Source organism: Lipotes vexillifer, unplaced genomic scaffold, assembly GCF_000442215.2.
Source record: "Lipotes vexillifer unplaced genomic scaffold, Lipotes_vexillifer_v1.1 scaffold914, whole genome shotgun sequence".
Classification (NCBI taxonomy): Eukaryota; Metazoa; Chordata; class Mammalia; order Artiodactyla; family Lipotidae; genus Lipotes; species Lipotes vexillifer.
This window is the reverse complement of record NW_006780388.1, coordinates 3,005,348-3,021,881: the sequence shown is the minus strand read 5'-3', so window position 1 is coordinate 3,021,881 and position 16,534 is coordinate 3,005,348. Positions and strand designations below refer to the sequence as shown.

The window sequence follows — 16,534 nt, the reverse complement described above, 5'->3', positions numbered from 1 at the left end:
TACTAGGGAAAGAACCGGCCCCAAGAAGGAGTGGGGGTGGACCAAGGTCACATGCTCTAGAAGAACCAGGCCAAGACTCAGTCTACACTGACCCCTGGAGTGGGCTCTTCGTTCCACTGCTGTGGGAGGTCAGAGAGCATACCCCAGAAGACTGGAGCTCTGGGGCTCCCCTCACTGGCCGTGGGGCAGTGGCTGCCTCCCTCATGCTGGGCAGCACCTCCCACTTCTCTGACTGCTCTCAGCGGCCATTTGATGCCTAACTGAGGTTTTTAGTAGGTTTGTTTTCTTTCATTATGTACCTATGTGGTCAATATAGTGGACGAGAAGGAACTAAAAGGAGAAAGATGGACAACCTTAAGGCTAAGAATCATAACCATCTACCTTAAAAATTTGCTCTGCGTGGATGAAGCCCCTGCTCTCCTCTGCATGGTTCAAGTGCAGCCACAAGCGAGTGTGGTTCTGGCCTCCCACTTACGCCCTGGACTAAGAGCTGGGGATGCGCATGTGGTATGGAGGAGAGTGCCCTGGAGGCCGAGACCCATCCTTGCCCCAGCTATTAAGAGATGCTGAACAGAGAGCCACAGAGTGAACAAAACGCTTGGCTGGCCAGCATAGAGGCTGTGATTTGATGCTAATAGTATGCCCTTGGAGAGACCTCATGTGATGTTACAACCAAGAAAAGGGCCAAAATCTGTAACCATTTTGGCATTCTAGCTCATTTACTAAATCCAGTAGACATTCATTTTCAGTTTTGTGGAAAAGACCAGTGTACACTGTGGCCTGGCTTCTTTTTCCACACAGGGCCTGAGATCCTAGATGTGTGTCTGATAACACGGGAGGCTGAACAGCATGGGCTGCAGGCGTGTGCGTGATGCAGAGTAGCTTCTGCCTCCCCGGCCACTCTGCTCAAGAAGGCTTAGTCAGAGCTGAGTAACCTGAGCCGCCTGCAGCCTTCCTAGCACACAGAATCTGCAGATTTAAAAAGAAAAAGCCTTGAGCAGAGCAAACACCTCTGCCCGCTACATCTTGCCCGTAATAACCGCAGTGAGAGATTGCGAATCTGTTCTGGTCCCAGGGTGACTCTCTCGATGGGAGTGACGGTAGCTAGAGGTGGTGGGGTCCAGGGAGGGGGGCCAGGCCCCAGAGTTTGCAGATGCTTGAGTGTCAGCCTCGCCTTTGGGAGCTGCACGCCCTGTGACCAGTCTCCCCCTCTCTGGCCCCACTGGCCGCTTCTGTAAAGTGCGTGTGTTGCCAGATGTGGCAAGTTTCTTTCATCTCAAGTGCCAAGTCCTGTGATTGGCTCTTGTTTGCCTGGAGAATTGCAGCAAGGCAGATCTAGCCAAGCCAGGGAAGAGCACCTTGATGGGGCAGCCTCGGGTGGCAAGCGTGGGGCATCTCAGTCTCTGACTGTGCAGGTTTTATGCTTGTCATCGAGACCAGTGAGTCCCGCTCAAACTTGCAGAGCTAAATGGATGTTGCTGGCTTCTAAAACCTCTACAGAGACCTTAAAAATGCTGAAACTGTGTCCAATACAAAGTTTTGAAAACCCACTGAGTTCTTTCCCATTAGAAAAGAAGGTTGGAAATGGGCATTTGACCAGGATGGCCGGGAGCGAGTGGGCGCCCCTGAGCAGTGCTGCCCACCGTGGCCCCCAGGGAGGAGGGAGCAGAGGACTCCATTCGCTCCAGTCCTGAGCAGCAAAGAGCCTTCCTCGCAGGGATCAAGTATTAGGCTTACAGGAGGAAAAACAGTGTTTGAGATACAAGGTGTGAGTTTAGTAGCCATCATTCACCTTAAAGTCTTCTTGGCCCTAAGGAAACTACTAGTAACATCCCCCACTCATCACAAGCAACTCAAGTGGACGTTCTGTCCATGAGACATGGCTGTGGGTATTTGCTGATACCTCAGTGTCTGGTGCTGTGTAAGGCAAGCATCCAACTGGAAAGTTTTACCCAAAACTGTGTTTTTCTAGTTGTACAAAAGTAATGCATTTTGTAGAAGAATATTTGGACAGGATGAAGCTGGAGGGGGCAGAAGCCATTATCCTACTCTATAGAGATGATCATTTGGCATTTTTTTATAAGTGAATTAATATATTGAATCAGAAGTTTTTCTTCTTGTGTCCCATATTACAAATAGTAAATTCACCCCAGCTTAGACAAAGTATGCAATTTCTTCTTCTTCTTTTTCTGTATTAAAAGACAGGTTTTTGTTTTGTTTTGTTTTGTTTTGGGGTTTTTTGGCCGTGCCACACTCAGCATGTGGGATCCCAGTTCCCTGACCAGGGATAGAACACGTGTCCACTGTGGTGGAAGCGTGGAGTCCTAATCACTGGACCACCAGGGAAGTCCCAGGACAGTTTTTTTCAATTGTTAACTTTTTTTAGATGAAGCGATTAAGATTTGGTGCCGGGAGCTGCCTTTCCTCGTTTCCTCTAAATACTGGTCCATTATAGCTCTCTTTCTAGAGTCACCAGGAGTACAACAGACTCTCCCTAAAAAAGGGGAACAAATAGACACAGGACAGGGCTTGTCTGGTGGTGCAGTGGTTAAGAATCCACCTGCCAATGCAGAGAACATGGGTTCAAGCCCTGGTCGGGGAAGATCCCACATGCCGTGGAGCAGCTAAGCCCATGCACCACAACTACTGAGCCTGCACTCTAAAGCCTGCGAGCCACAACTGCTGAGCCCGTGTGCTGCAATTACTGAAGCCCATGCACCTAGAGCCCCTGCTCTGTAACAAGAGAAGCCACTGCCATGAGAAGCCAGCACACTGCACTGAAGAGTAGCCAGCCCCCACTCACCACAACTAGAGAAAGCCTGCGCTCAGCAACAAAGAACCATTGCAGCCAAAATTAAATAAAAGTAAATTAAATTTAAAAAAAACAAAAAACAAACAGTCACAGGAGAGCAGAGAGAGGCGCTTTCCAGCCAGAGAGAACAGAACATGCGGAAGAAGCCCCACCGCCCTGCCAGGCTCGCCCAGCAGGAACCCTTGGAACCCTCAAGGCCCTGTGGTGGCCATTAGGCAGCGGGGCAGGGACTGGGGCAAGTTAAATTTTAAATCTGTCTTTTTTTAAAGTTTCTGTTTTGGAATAATTTATAGAAAAATATAGAAATAATTTATGGACAATCTCACCCAGATTCCCTAAGGTGAACGTTTTTCCACATTACTCTTCTCTCTCCATCTCCCTCCCTCCCTCCTGCTCTGCTAAGACCTGAGGGCTCCTGCAAGTCCTATGGTGTCCTCAGTTCCCAATCAGCTTATCACTTTGTGCTTTTTACAACCTTGATGATGTGATATCACAGGCCAGTTATCTTGCAGGATGTCCCTTAGTTTGGCTTTCGTGTGACCTCATGACCAGTTGCAGGATGGAAGCTGGGGAGGGGCACTTGTGTGGGGGGCAGGGTCCCTTTTCCCAAGGGTGGTCAGCAGCCAGACGGCTGATGTTCCAGGCTTTTGCTCTGTTGAAAGTCAGGGCCCCAGGGGTCATCCTCACAACCTCCCATGTCCAGTGACTCACTAAGTCCTGGATATTCTTTTGGCCTGATTTTTTTTTTTTTGTACTTTTTGTGCTTCTTTTTTATCTCCTTTGCTACCATCCTGGCTCAAGTCACCACTGTCACGCTGCTCCCCCAGCCACTTTCTCCCCCTCCCAACCCTTCTCCTGTGGCATGAACTGGTCCGCAGGCAGGTCCCATCTCCCACTCTCTCTTGTTCGGTCACTCAGTCAGCTAAGCATCGTGAGGGCCAGGCTTGCTGCCGGGGATGGGTCTGTGCTGCCCTGATGCAGGTGCTCGGATGGGGAGGTCCTGCCACACTGTCAGATGGTGAGAAAGTGGCAACGTGGGATGGAGAGTGAAGGGTATGCATGGGGACAGAGGAAGGGACGCTCCCAGGAGGAGACCGCCTTCTCCCGGGGTCCCGAGCACCCACCCCCGCCCCCGCATGCCCTGTCCCCTGCCCTTCCACTTCCTTCTGCCCCCTCTGCATGTGCTTTTGCTGCGTACACCTGACTCCCTTGCGTCTAGCACCGTGACATTCAGATGTGGGTGCTCGAGTGAATCCCTTTCACCCCAGAGTCCCCACGTGGGGGCTCTTTCCTGGTTAGCCAAGGGGCAGTGCCCTTCTGGTTCTTCCAGCCCCAAGGCTGGTTCTTTTCTCTCTGACACACGTCCCACAGAGATGCCAGCTGCCTGTGTGTGTGCAGGTGAGGAAGGAGGGCAGCCTTTCTCTGCTTCCACGTGCTGCACCGAGCTGTTGGTTCCTGGAGGGCAAGGCCTCTTTCTGTGGTTTTCAGCCATCCATCTGTCCAATACAGCTCTGTGTGAGGATGGAAATTTCTGTTCTGCTATGTGACCACACAGGGCCACTGACACTTCACATGTGCCTCATGCAGTTGAGGATGAGTTTTTATTTTTATGTCATTTAGATTAATTTAAGTTTAGTTTGTTTTTGTTTATTTATTTATTTTTGGCTAGGTTGGGTCTTCGTTGCCGTGCATGGGCTTTCTCTAGTTGTGGCAAGCTGGGGCTACTCCTCATTGCGGTGCGGGGGCTTCTCATTGCAGTGGCTTTTCTTGTTGTGGAGCATGGGCTCTAGGCACACGGGCTTCAGTAGCTGTGGCGCATAGGCTCAGTAGTTGTGGCTCCCGGGCTCTAGAGCGCAGGCTCAGTAGTTGTGGTACACGGGCTTAGTTGCTCCGCAGCGTGTGGGATCTTCCCAGACCAGGGCTTGAACCCGTGTCCCCTGCATTGGCAGGCAGATTCCCAACAACTGCACCACCAGGGAATTCCCTAAATTAAGTTTAAATACCCACATGTGGCTGTGGCTAAGGTACTGGGCAGTGTAGCCGTGGACAGTCTAGCTCAATCACTGTTCTGTAAGGACAGGCAGTAAATGTTTCTTTGACCTGTTTCATAACGTCAGGCAAGAAAGGAAGATGCTTAAAAGGTGGGGTGTTTTTCTTCAGTGAACATGTTCTAGAAAGTGGGGAGACCCCAAAGTGTAGCAGGTTTTGAAACAGGAGAATAGAAGAAAATATTGTGAGATGAGGAAAAAGAAAAAAAGCATTGCAGCTATTTAGGAAACAACAGAGAGGTGATGAAATTCTTGAAAGACTGAGAAGAGGTCTGGAGGGAAATCCCAGCACCTAGAAAGCAGCTAGTGCTTACAGCACACCATGAAATCTTCGACCATAGGCTTCAGTTCTGTTCTGTTCTTTCTTTGTAACAACTTTGTTGAGGTCAGTGCACTAAGCTGTACATATTTGAAGTGTGCAATTTGGTGAGTTTTAACACGTCTACACCCGAAAAAACATCCTCACAATCAAGATGATGATCTCCATTGTCCCCAAAGTTTCCTTGTGGCCCTCAATACTCTCTCCCGACTTCCCCCATCCCTAGGTAACCACGGTCTGCTTTCTGTCACTGTAGATTGATTTGCATTTTCTAGAACCTTATATAAACTGAATCCTTCAGTGTACACTCTTTTTTGGACTGGCTCCTCTCACATGGCATAATGATTTGAGATTCACCCAGATTGTTGCCGTGTTTTCATTCATCCATTCATTGCTAGTGTAGCCTGCTGTGTGGGTGTCCATCCATCTCCTCTGGTGGAGCAGGAGCTTGCCGTCCACACCTGCGCCCTGTTTCTCGGGGCCTTGGGAGGCTCCGGCGCAGCCTGTCCTGCATGCAGCTGCACACAGGGAGCCCCACTGGAAGATGGGCAGGGAAACCAAGCGGTTAGAATCAGTTGGTGGCCGGTTAGCGCTTCCTAAGAAAGCAGCCCTGTCACCAGGGTGGGAAAGGCTCGACCCAAGGAAAGGAAATATACACAGACACTTAGAACCCGCGGAATGATAAGTCAGTTACCTTCTTTTGAACTCCTCTCATGGGCAAGAGATTTGGGGAATGCTAAGATCAGTGGAGCGGACCTCCATTGGCGGGGTTTGTGAGACAGGGGTCAGGGCATTTGGATTCTGATTATCTACAGTGGTGGGTTCAAGGTGATGCCTTTTGTTCAAGTTCTCTGGGTGCCCTTCCTTCCACTCAACTTCAGCTTGTGCTCCTGCTCTCTGACCTTCCCACGCCGGCCTCTTACCTCTTCCTTCTCCCAGTGAATTGGACCCAGATCCAGGCGGGATCCCATGGATTCTGCCCAAGCTTGTGGCCTCGGGTCTTCAGTGTACGCTTCTGGACAGCGAGACCCTGTGTCCACCAAAGGGCGACCATGGGCGTCCTCAGGTGTCTCCTGTTAAATGGAGTGAGAGGGATATAGAAGCCAAGTGGATTAGGAAGTTGAAGAAATCAGTGTAAACTGCTAGGAATGCTTCAGAGATGGACTTCCCTGGGCGCAGTGGTTAAGAATCTGCCTGCCAATGCAGGGGATATGGGTTCGAGCCCTGGTCCAGGAAGATCCCACATGCTGTGGAGCAACTAAGTCCATGTGCCACAGTTACTGAGCCTGCGCTCTAGAGCCCGCAAGCCACAACTACTGAGCTCACGTGCCACAACTACTGAAGCCCTTGCACCTAGAGCCCGTGCCCCACAATAAGAGAAGCCACCACAATGAGATGCCCCCGCACCACAATGAAGAGTAGCCCCTGCTCACCACAACTAGAGAAAGCCCATGTGCAGCAATGAAGACCCAATGCAGCCATAAATTAATTAATTAATTAATTAATTTTAAAAAAAAAAGAATGCTTCAAAGAACGCAGTCTACTTAAGAATAACTTCTCCCAGGGAAATTTCTCCCAGGACAGGGCATTTACAGTTTTCGTCTTATCTTCCTTTTTCTTATTTCCCCCCAGAACCAATCATGTCGTATATCATAAATAATATAATAAATGTAATGTATATTTTAAGATACAAAGTATATATTAGTATCTAACATAAAATACTTAAATAAATATGTAATATATTAAAATATGTATTTTTTACAGACATCTTTCCTATCTTACCAATTCTTTTTTTTCTTTTTAATATTTATTTTTTTAATTTATTTGGTTGCACTGGGTCTTAGTTGTGGCATGTGAACTCTTAGTTGTGGCCTGCGTGTGGGATCTGGTTCCCTGACCAGGGATCGAACCCGGCCCCCCTGCATTCGGAGCGTGGAGTCTTAACCACTGAGCCACCAGGGAAGTCCCTATCTTACCAATTCTTGAAAATCAGTGTGAGTTAAACCAGTGCCATTTGTTGGGATTCATCTCAGGCAGATGCTGAACCAGTGGTTCCTTTAACCTAAATGAGGAGTCTATGCTTTTTAAAAAATGAATCCAACCTTGTTCTTGGGTTCCTGCATAGTGGCCTGATCTCAGACGTGTGTCTAAAACTTGAATGCAGAAATGCCCTTCCCTCCCTCTCTGTCCACCTGCCCACACTGCATTTTAGATGTAAATGGTAACAATCATAGAATATGGGAAAAAGCTGGGAAAAAAACCCTCTGAGGTTTGAGATCTCATGAGTTCAGCACCCCTGTGAGCGCCCAGTAAATATTTGATCATGATGGGAGGGACCGACAGGAGCAGGGAATTACCCATCCTTAGAGGGCGTCTCCCCTGGGAACAGAGCCTGTGCCCAGCACCCCAGTGCACCACTCTGCCTAAGATAAAAGACCCAAAAAGAGTGTTTTTCTTTTGGACATTCACTCTACCCCCTCATCCCCAGGAAGGAATTACATGCAAAAGAACAAAATCTTTGATTCCTGTTTTATTTCTAACAATTCAACCAGAATTGAATTATTTCCTATGTGTGACCCTTGCCTAAAGGACATATAAGAGGGAAGGATTGGATTTAATGTCTTAATTTACTTTGCCTTTAATTAAAATAGCCTTCAATTATGAAAGTTACCAGAATTCTAATGATTATGTTATAAAAGAGTGTTTATCTAGTAATCTCTCTTGCATTCTGGGACTAGGAATGCTGGCTTCTGTTGTCTTAATTTTATATTTGACATGAAAAGTCAGTTTATTTCTTTTTTAAAAAATAAATTTATTTATTTTTGGTTGCGTTGGGTATTCGTTGCTGCGCGCAGGCTTTTTCTAGTTGCAGCGAGCAGGGGCTACTCTTCATTGCAGTGTGCGGACTTATTGCGGTGGCTTCTCTTGTTGCAGAGCACGGGCTGTAGGCACACGGGCTTAGTAGTTGTGGCTCACAGGCTATAGAGCGCAGGCTCAGTAGTGTGGCGCATGGGCTTAGATGCTCCGCGGCATGTGGGATCTTCCCAGACCAGGGCTCGAACCTGTGTCCCCTGCATTGGCAGGCGGATTCCTAACCACTGTGCCACCAGGGAAGTCCCGAAAAAGTCAGTTTATTTCTTAAGTTTGGTTTTATGCATGAGTTAGATAGAATGATCTCATTCCGTGGGATACTGAGAAAAGCTTCCTCTGGTTCCTGGATTTTTGGAAGTTGCCACACTCTCAGGTTACTTCAGTATGTACCTTGAAATTCACCAAAAAGCAAATTCTGAAAACCAGTTGAATTTAATTTTAAAACAGAGCAATTTGTTAGTAAGAGGGAGGGGTAGAAGTATATCTTAAAAACAAAATCTAAAAAGGGAATCATGGGGGCTTCCCTGGTGGCGCAGTGGTTGAGAGTCCACCTGCCGATGCAGGGGACACGGGTTCGTGCCCCGGTCCGGGAGGATCCCACATGCCGCGGACAGGCTAGGCCTGTGAGCCATGGCCGCTGAGCCTGTGCATCCGGAGCCTGTGCTCCGCAACGGGAGAGGCCACAACAGTGAGAGGCCCACATACCGCAAAAAAAAAAAAAAAAAAGGGAATCATGTAGTAGATTGGTATTTAGCAGTAAGAATCAGGTATTTCCTAGCTCAGTGTTCATGTTAAGACACCCTGGTACCTTTTCAATTGATAGTTGCTCCTCATTGCTCTTCGGGAGGCTCAAAAGATTTGTTGTGAGGTGGCCTTAAACCTCTGTATGCTATCAGGTGCTAAGTGACATTTTGACTAGACTCAGTTAGACAGATGACAATTCCAGACAAACTCAAATCTGTAGTGCATGTAATTGGCGTGTGTACGAGTTTTTCACTTTGGCATGTCTCAGACGGTAGATTCCTTCTGTTTCACAGTCCAGCACCAGGCAGACCCACTCAACCCAAATGCTGTTAAAAATTTTATTCTTCTCATTTCCGTTCATACTGGATAAATTGAATTGGACAAATTCAATAAAAATTGAAAAATGTTTAACTTTCTTATGGACGACTTCCTTATAGAGATAACTTACCCTGTCCCCCACCACTGAAAATTCTTGATTCTCTTAAATCTAAAGTAAGTGATCTGTAAATAAAAATATTTTCTGCTTCCTTGAAAACATCTGTTGAATGTTTTGTGACTCTAACGCAGTTACTAGAGTTCCCTCCTGACACCTCCCCCGCCACAGCTGCCCCCTCGTTTTGGAGGAGAACTTGTATTTTCCTCACTTATTCATTTAACCACCAACCACGAAGCCCCTGCTTTATTCCATCAACTACTCCTTACTTGTCCAGGTGATTCTTACTTCATCCCAAGTCTAGCCCCAAGTATTTCCTCATAAAAAGCAATGATTAAAAAAAAAAAGCAATGATTAAGTATCTGTTTAGTCTTGGCCAGGCACTGGTCCTTCACGTTATTTATCCCTCATAATATTTGATGAAGGTGGCATTGCGTCTTCCATTTCAGTTAAACAGTTAGCTTGCATTTTTGTTAACTAAAATTACTGTAATAAGGTTGAAAGAGTTTTTTCAGGAGGGGAAGAAAGAGGATGCCTTTTAAGCTGTAGAACAGCATATTGTGTTTGTGATGTTTTCGTGGACTTGGAGCCCCTGAGATGCCCCCTAGTCAGCTCTGTCTGGTTCAATGCTGTCCCTCAGGGTAGCGGGGAAGAGCTGTTCTTCCCCAAATGCCAAGTGTGGTGGTCGCCAATCTGCAGAGAGCCTGCAGTGTCCCGGTGTCCCAGTGTTTGATCCAGCCCAGCAGGGAAACTGAGGGCTGGCCCTTTAGTATGCTGGTGGTCCCTTGTGGGTTCCTTGGGGCTTTTTGTTAATCTGGGGAGTTGCTGCCACGTGATTGTGATCGTGATCACTCACACCCCTTGTCTGCAGGTGGTTACTGATGACTGACCATTCCCATCACAGGACTGTCCCTTGGCTCCAGGATTCCTTGTGGCCTGGGAACCACAAATGTCCTGTGCGTTCATGTCTCCCTGCCACTTGGGGTGCCCTCTGCCTTTGGCCTTGAGGACATACATGTACACAGCTTACCTAGATGTTTTCTCTCTCAGTTAATGTCTCTGTATTTCCTAGGGCTGAAGGGCCTTACAATATCATAACATCAGAGGATTTCTGCATGTCACCTGGTTTGGGGCCAACTTCATCGGGGATCTCAAAGCATATCGGTTGTTTTATGGCATGACAAAGCTTTTTGGGACTGTCATCTACATTGGATTTTAACGATCACATATCAGGATAGATTTAGGAACATCTGTCTGACCTTCTTAAGAATCTGGAGGAATTCCCTGGCTGTCCAGTGGTTAAGACTCCACGCTTCCACTGCAGGGGCCATGGGTTTGATCCCTGGTCAGGGAACTAAGATCCCACATGCTGCATGAGGCAGCCAATCATCTTTCGTCTAGAAATCTTTTTAGCTGACTCTCAGCTATGAAATGCAGGTAATATGATGAAATACAGATGGGAATTCTAGAGAAATGGTGTTAGCACCACAGAATGCTTTTCTTTGTGTAAAACTTTGGTGCTCCAGCTTGGAGGTAGGACAGGGCTCAGTTTACAGAAAGGGAGCATTTTCCATCCTCCAGCTCCAGTCGCCCCGTCATTCAGCTCTTCACTGGCTCAAGATGAACTTTCCATTCAGCCCAAGTCCAGCCCTGAGCATTTTGTCATGAAAAACAGGGACCCTTCCTGAGGACCAGAGAGCTGATGCTTTCTGACAGGCAAAATGTTGATTCAAAAAATAAATATATAAGTGATTCAGGATGATTCTCAACTTAATCTAGAACAATTCACAAGTGGGAGTAACCAAGAAAATATTGAAAAGGAAGAGTTAAGAGGGTAAATGTATATCAGCTATTAAAAGATGCTATTACACTACAAGTTTAAAAAAATCCTTTGGGGGCTTCCCTGGTGGCGCAGTGGTTGAGAATCTGCCTGCCAATGCAGGGGACACGGGTTTGAGCCCTGGTCTGGGAAGATCCCACATGCCGCAGAGCAATTCGGCCCGTGAGCCACAGCTACTGAGCCTGCGCGTCTGGAGCCTGTGCTCCGCAACAAGAGAGGCCGCGACAGTGAGAGGCCTGCACACCGCGATGAAGAGTGGGCCCTGCTCGCCGCAACTGGAGAAAGCCCTTGCACAGAAACGAAGACCCAACACAGCCAAAAATAAATAAATTAATAATTTTTTTTAAGTGATAAAAAAAACCTTTGGTTACTGGCTCAGAAATAGACCGAAATATGTCTTAGAAGGTAGCATATCATAAAGGTAGCATTCAGAGCAATGAAGAAAGGGTAAATTATTAAGTAAATGGTGTAGAAGTAAGTAAACTACTGTACACACACAGACTACATCCTGGGAAAAGTACTTGCAGCGTAGAAGACAAATTCTTGAATGGGTCTAATAAGTCCTTACAAATTGTTAAGAAAAATAACCTGTAGTAGAAAATCGGACAAAGGACATAATGAGCTGTTAGATGTAGTGTATATGACTAATGAATTTATTCAGTCTCACTAGTAATCCAGGAGCTGAAAATTAAGACAGTTATGCTCTGCCGTTTTCCCACCTGTCGGGTTGGCAGCACAGAGGCCATGGGGGCTCCAGGAAGGGCACCACCCGACCTGGGGGGTGTGGGCTGGGGTGCCCATCTGGCCTGGGGAGCAGGATGCCACTGGGCAGATACACAAGTAGTAACAATAATAACGGACGTTTTAAAGCAGCCTGAAAGTCCAACAGGAGGCGATCAGTTGAGTAAACTATGCTCTGCAGACACACACCAACAGGGGAACACACAACTGTTAGGAGTGGCAGAGCATAGTTCTTAGGGTGGAGAGACATTTCCAGTGTAAACGAGTGAATAAGTCAGGTCAAGATACCGTGTACAAAATGATGGCACATCCGCTCCACACACTTACACACATGTCTGGAAGAATGTCACCCAATTTTAACTGACCCTCTCTGGTTGGTAGAATTATGGTTTTGTTGTTGTTGTTTCTTAACCATTGATAGCATGGCAGAATTATGGTTAAAAGTATTATTTTCACTTAACACTCTTCTGATTTTTCTACAAAAGAATATGTTTATATCATTCTTTTAATTTTTTTAAGTAATAGGAATTAAAATTACCCAAGTTAAATAATTTCTTTATCAGCCAATTAATAGCATTTGTTTATTCTTCATATGCTGGTCATGGCCACAGTCATTCAAAACCACTTACTTTAAATTTTTGTGCCACTGCACCGTTTGTGTGCATTTTCCTGGCAATGGGGCGGGTGTTCTTCATTTTACTTAAGTTGTGAGTGATGTCATCAATACAGATTTTCTTTCTGATGCACCCCCGCCCGCCCCCGCCCCGGGTGTTTTTGCCCTCTGTCACTGCACTGGGTGAGTCATCCTTTGGGCAGGAGCCCCAGTGCTTTTCATTGCAAAGACCTCTGAGAAGCCGCTGTAGGAAGAAGTGTCTCTGGGGCCCATAGTTGGGGTGGGGGACTGGGTGCAGTTTTTACGGGAAATACAGCTATGGCCACCACAAACTCATTGACCCTCCCAGACACCCAAAACCTGGAACCAACAGCCCGTTTTATATTCCCATCTTCTGCGACACTCTTTGTGTCTTAAGAACCCAGCTGACATTTATGCTTCCTACAAATGAAATTTCTTACTAATATTTCCATGTTGTACGCCGTAAAATCAAGGTGTTAACAGTTCCCATCAGGGCTGTTGCAGGGCTGTGGCCCTCAGGCCATCACCTAGCCGAGGGAGGGAGGGGGGGTTTGCTGCCCAGTGCCCATCCTGCTGGACCAGACCCTGCCTTTACCCTGGGCTGTCAGTGTTAACCTAGGTCTCCTCCTAAGAACATTTAGGATTTTCTTTTGTTTTACAAAGTGCTTTCTTTTCACTTGATTCGGTAGTAATTTTGCTCAGAAACTTACCATGTAAAGTGCAGATTCCAAATCTAGGCCAACAGCCCCCCATCTTGTTTTTAAAAGAATCAGAACAGTACTATGCATTGCTGGTTATTCCACAAAGGATGGCTTCCTGAACTGAGCAGTGACTGAGATACAGGTTAAGAGGAAAGTACACCTGGCCTCTTTATTTATTTTTATTTTTGAAAATTAGAGACTTTTTTTTTTTTAATTTATTTTTGGCTGCGTTGGGTCTTTGTTGTTGCGCATGGGCTTTCTCTAGTTGCAGCGAGCGGGGGCTACTCTTTGTTGCGGTGCACAGGCTTCTCGTTGCGGTGGCTTCTCTTGTTGGGGAGCACGGGCTCTAGGCATGCGGGCTTCAGTACTTGTGGCATGCAGGCTCAGTAGTTGTGGCTCGCGGGCTCTAGAGCGCAGGCTCAGTAGTTGTGGTGCACAGGCTTAGTTGTTCTGCGGCATGTGGGATCTTCCCAGACCAGGGATCAAACCCATGTCCCCTGTATTGGCAGGCAGATTCTTAACCACTGCACCACCAGGGAAGTCCACACCTGGCCTCTTGTAGATGTTCAGTGTTGAGAGGTCCATTGCCTAAGGACCAGCTACATAATTTGTGGGGCTCAGTGCAAAACTGGAAATGGGGGCCCCTTGTTCAAAAACTATTAAGAATTTCAAGATTAAAGCCAGCATGTGTAGGCTTTTCCAACTTCAGGGCCCCGGGTGACTGGCGGATAGCTGGTTAGAAGGCTGTGGTATCTACTGTTGGGAAGCTCTCCACAGGGCTGTGGCGGGTGGTGGACGGGAAGGGAAGCCGGCTCTGGGGTGCAGAAACCACATTCTGGGCCTGAGTGTGAGCCCTTCTGAGGGGCTGCTGTCATCTGGCCGTCCCACATTCATGACGCCTGCTGTTTTTCTTCCTTGCATGTATAGAAATTTATTGAGTTTGAAGATGCCTTGGAACAAGAGAAGAAAGAGCTACAAACCCAGGTGGAACACTACGACTTTCAGACCCGCCAACTGGAACTGAAGGCCAAAAACTATGCAGATCAGAGTAAGTCCCTAGCCCAGAGAGATGAAATTGCATTTTGAATGCATTTGTTGTTCTCAGACCCACCCAGCTGGGAGAGATGTTGAGAGCCTTTGATAAAAAGAGAGTGAGAAAACCCAATGAGAGCCTTATCTTACTTTCATTGTGATTCCCTCAATAACTTGTTTTCTGTCTTTACACCGCTCTGTATTTCTGTAAATGGCCTCAAATCCTTTGTGGAAATAAATAAAATTTATAAATAAGGCCCCTCTGATGGCAGAGCACTTTTGCTTAATGTTGCAGTCTGACCCAAAATTCACAGATCTATGAACTTTGTGTGACCCTTTAGGACAGAGCTCCTGGCTGCTGTCTGGGGCTCCTGTCTGTGAGCTGCTTGAGGAGCGGGTGCCCTTTTGTGACCTGAAAGTTGGGCCCAACAATGGTGCCCCTGTAATGACAGTTCCTAGGGGGCACTCATGGCCGACCAGGGTGCCTATGGGAACACCCTGTCCCTTTACAAGGAGAGACGAGGAAAGAGTTTTGTGTTGTTTTGTTTTTGTTTTTTGTTTTTTTTTAAATAAGAACTATTATTTTACCTTTAGAAGTCTTTGTTTAAACTATACTCTCAAAGTTATAATGACCCTGTAATTTCAGTTTTCTGTAATTAGTGGTTTTGACGGTTGAGACCTAGTTTGCTGCTTTACCTCATTACCTTGGATAACAGGTGCCTTCGTTCCTCTGGAAAGTTAAGATCATACCAAAAAAAAAAAAACGAGGGACTTCCCTGGTGGTGCAGTGGTTACGCATCCGCCTGCCAATTCAGGTGACGGGTTCGAGCCCTGGTCTGGGGAGATCCCACATGCCGCAGAGCAACTAAACCCGTGCACCACAACTACTGAGCCTGTGCTCTAGAGCCCACAAGCCACAATTACTGAGCCTGCGTGCCACAACTATTGAAGCCCGCTCACCTAGAGCCCATGCTCCCAACAAGAGAAGCCACCACAATGAGAAGCCTGCGCACCGCAACAAAGAGTAGCCCCCACTTGCTGCAACTAGAGAAAGCCTGCTTGCAGCAACGAAGACCCAATGCAGCCAAAAATAAAATTTAATTAATTAATTAAAAAAACAAAATGGTTTGATGGTTGGGTCTATCCGTATCCCAAACCAAGACTGGAAACCCATTTTGCTAAAGCCAATACCCCCCAGGTGTTGTAGGTGAGCACAGCTAGTGACAACACACACACACACACACAAACATGCTAGTCTTTGTGGAGCAGAGGCAAACCGAAAGGCCCATTTTAGTTTTGCATAGATCCACCCTTTTCTATAACTACACAGAATCCTTAATATTCCCTTTGCTTAGAATAATTTTCACGTGAAGCCTTTTCACCTTTTCTTAGAAGGAAAACATGTAAACTCCAAGGTACAGTCTGAAGTTTTCCATTTGGTCAGCATCAGGGGCAAGGACTGGGGAGAGGGGAGAACAAGGCTGCCGTGTGTCCTGTCTCGCTCTGTGCAGAGTTCAACAGAACTGAGGTTGGAACAAAGGGCCACAGACGCAAGGTGTCTGAGGCCCGTGGCATGCTGGCTCCGTGGCTTGGCTGTCCAGTTAGCCCGTGGTACTCAGGTGCTTCCCTGTGCCTCTTGGTCAGAGCACACGTGGTGGGGACCATCCTAGGTGTCACAGGGGTGACACAGCTGCCAGCCCAGAGGTGGCACGATCGTGACTTGGTCTTTCCAGCCCCTGGTCCATGTGAGGGACACCTGTGTGTTCCATCCTGTGTTCAGATATTCTCCTCTTTAGTGTGTCTCAGAGGCTGCTTACTTCCGAATTCTGCCTCTGTCCACAAGCCACCTGCTCGTTCCTTGTCTACATGTGACACAACGTGACACATCCTGTGAGTTTTGCCTGCACCTCTGAAGCTACCAGCTGACTTAGACATAGAGAGTAAGGCTTGTGTGAGTTTCACCCAGCTCTGCCTCTCTGCAGCAGGATTGAATAGCCTCAGATAACCGCACACATGGTGATGCACCCAGACCCGGGCCCATCAGAACCGCCTGCTAGGGTCCCCAGGGTGTTTTGTGCTGATGAGGCCACCTCTGAGCTCAGGGTCCAGGCAGGGTTTGTCTGGAATACTCTGTCCCCCAGCAGTCAAGCCCAGAGAAGTCCATGCCCTGGAGAAGCGGGTTGTGCAGTTGACAAACATTGGTCGTGTTTTCTAGTTTCCCGGCTGGAGGAGCGGGAGTCGGAGATGAAGAAGGAGTACAATGCCCTGCACCAGCGGCACACAGAGGTGGGCGTCCCGCCACAGGGCCAGGGCCACGAGGAAGTGGTAAAGCCCCACACGTGGGGTTGGCTGCCTTTTC

At 47.5% G+C, this 16,534-nt stretch overlaps 1 protein-coding gene across 2 annotated transcripts in view; it reads left to right on the top strand.

The window, feature by feature from the left end:
• The window catches only part of MAPK8IP3 (mitogen-activated protein kinase 8 interacting protein 3), a 47,595-nt gene that overhangs the window by 1,847 nt on the left and 29,214 nt on the right, over positions 1-16,534 (top strand). For both annotated transcript variants that reach the window (XM_007453574.1, XM_007453573.1), the window contains exons 2-3: positions 14,071-14,191; positions 16,391-16,461. In XM_007453574.1, coding sequence (XP_007453636.1) covers positions 14,071-14,191; positions 16,391-16,461 — 192 coding nt within the window. The remainder of the gene's footprint in view (positions 1-14,070; positions 14,192-16,390; positions 16,462-16,534) is intronic.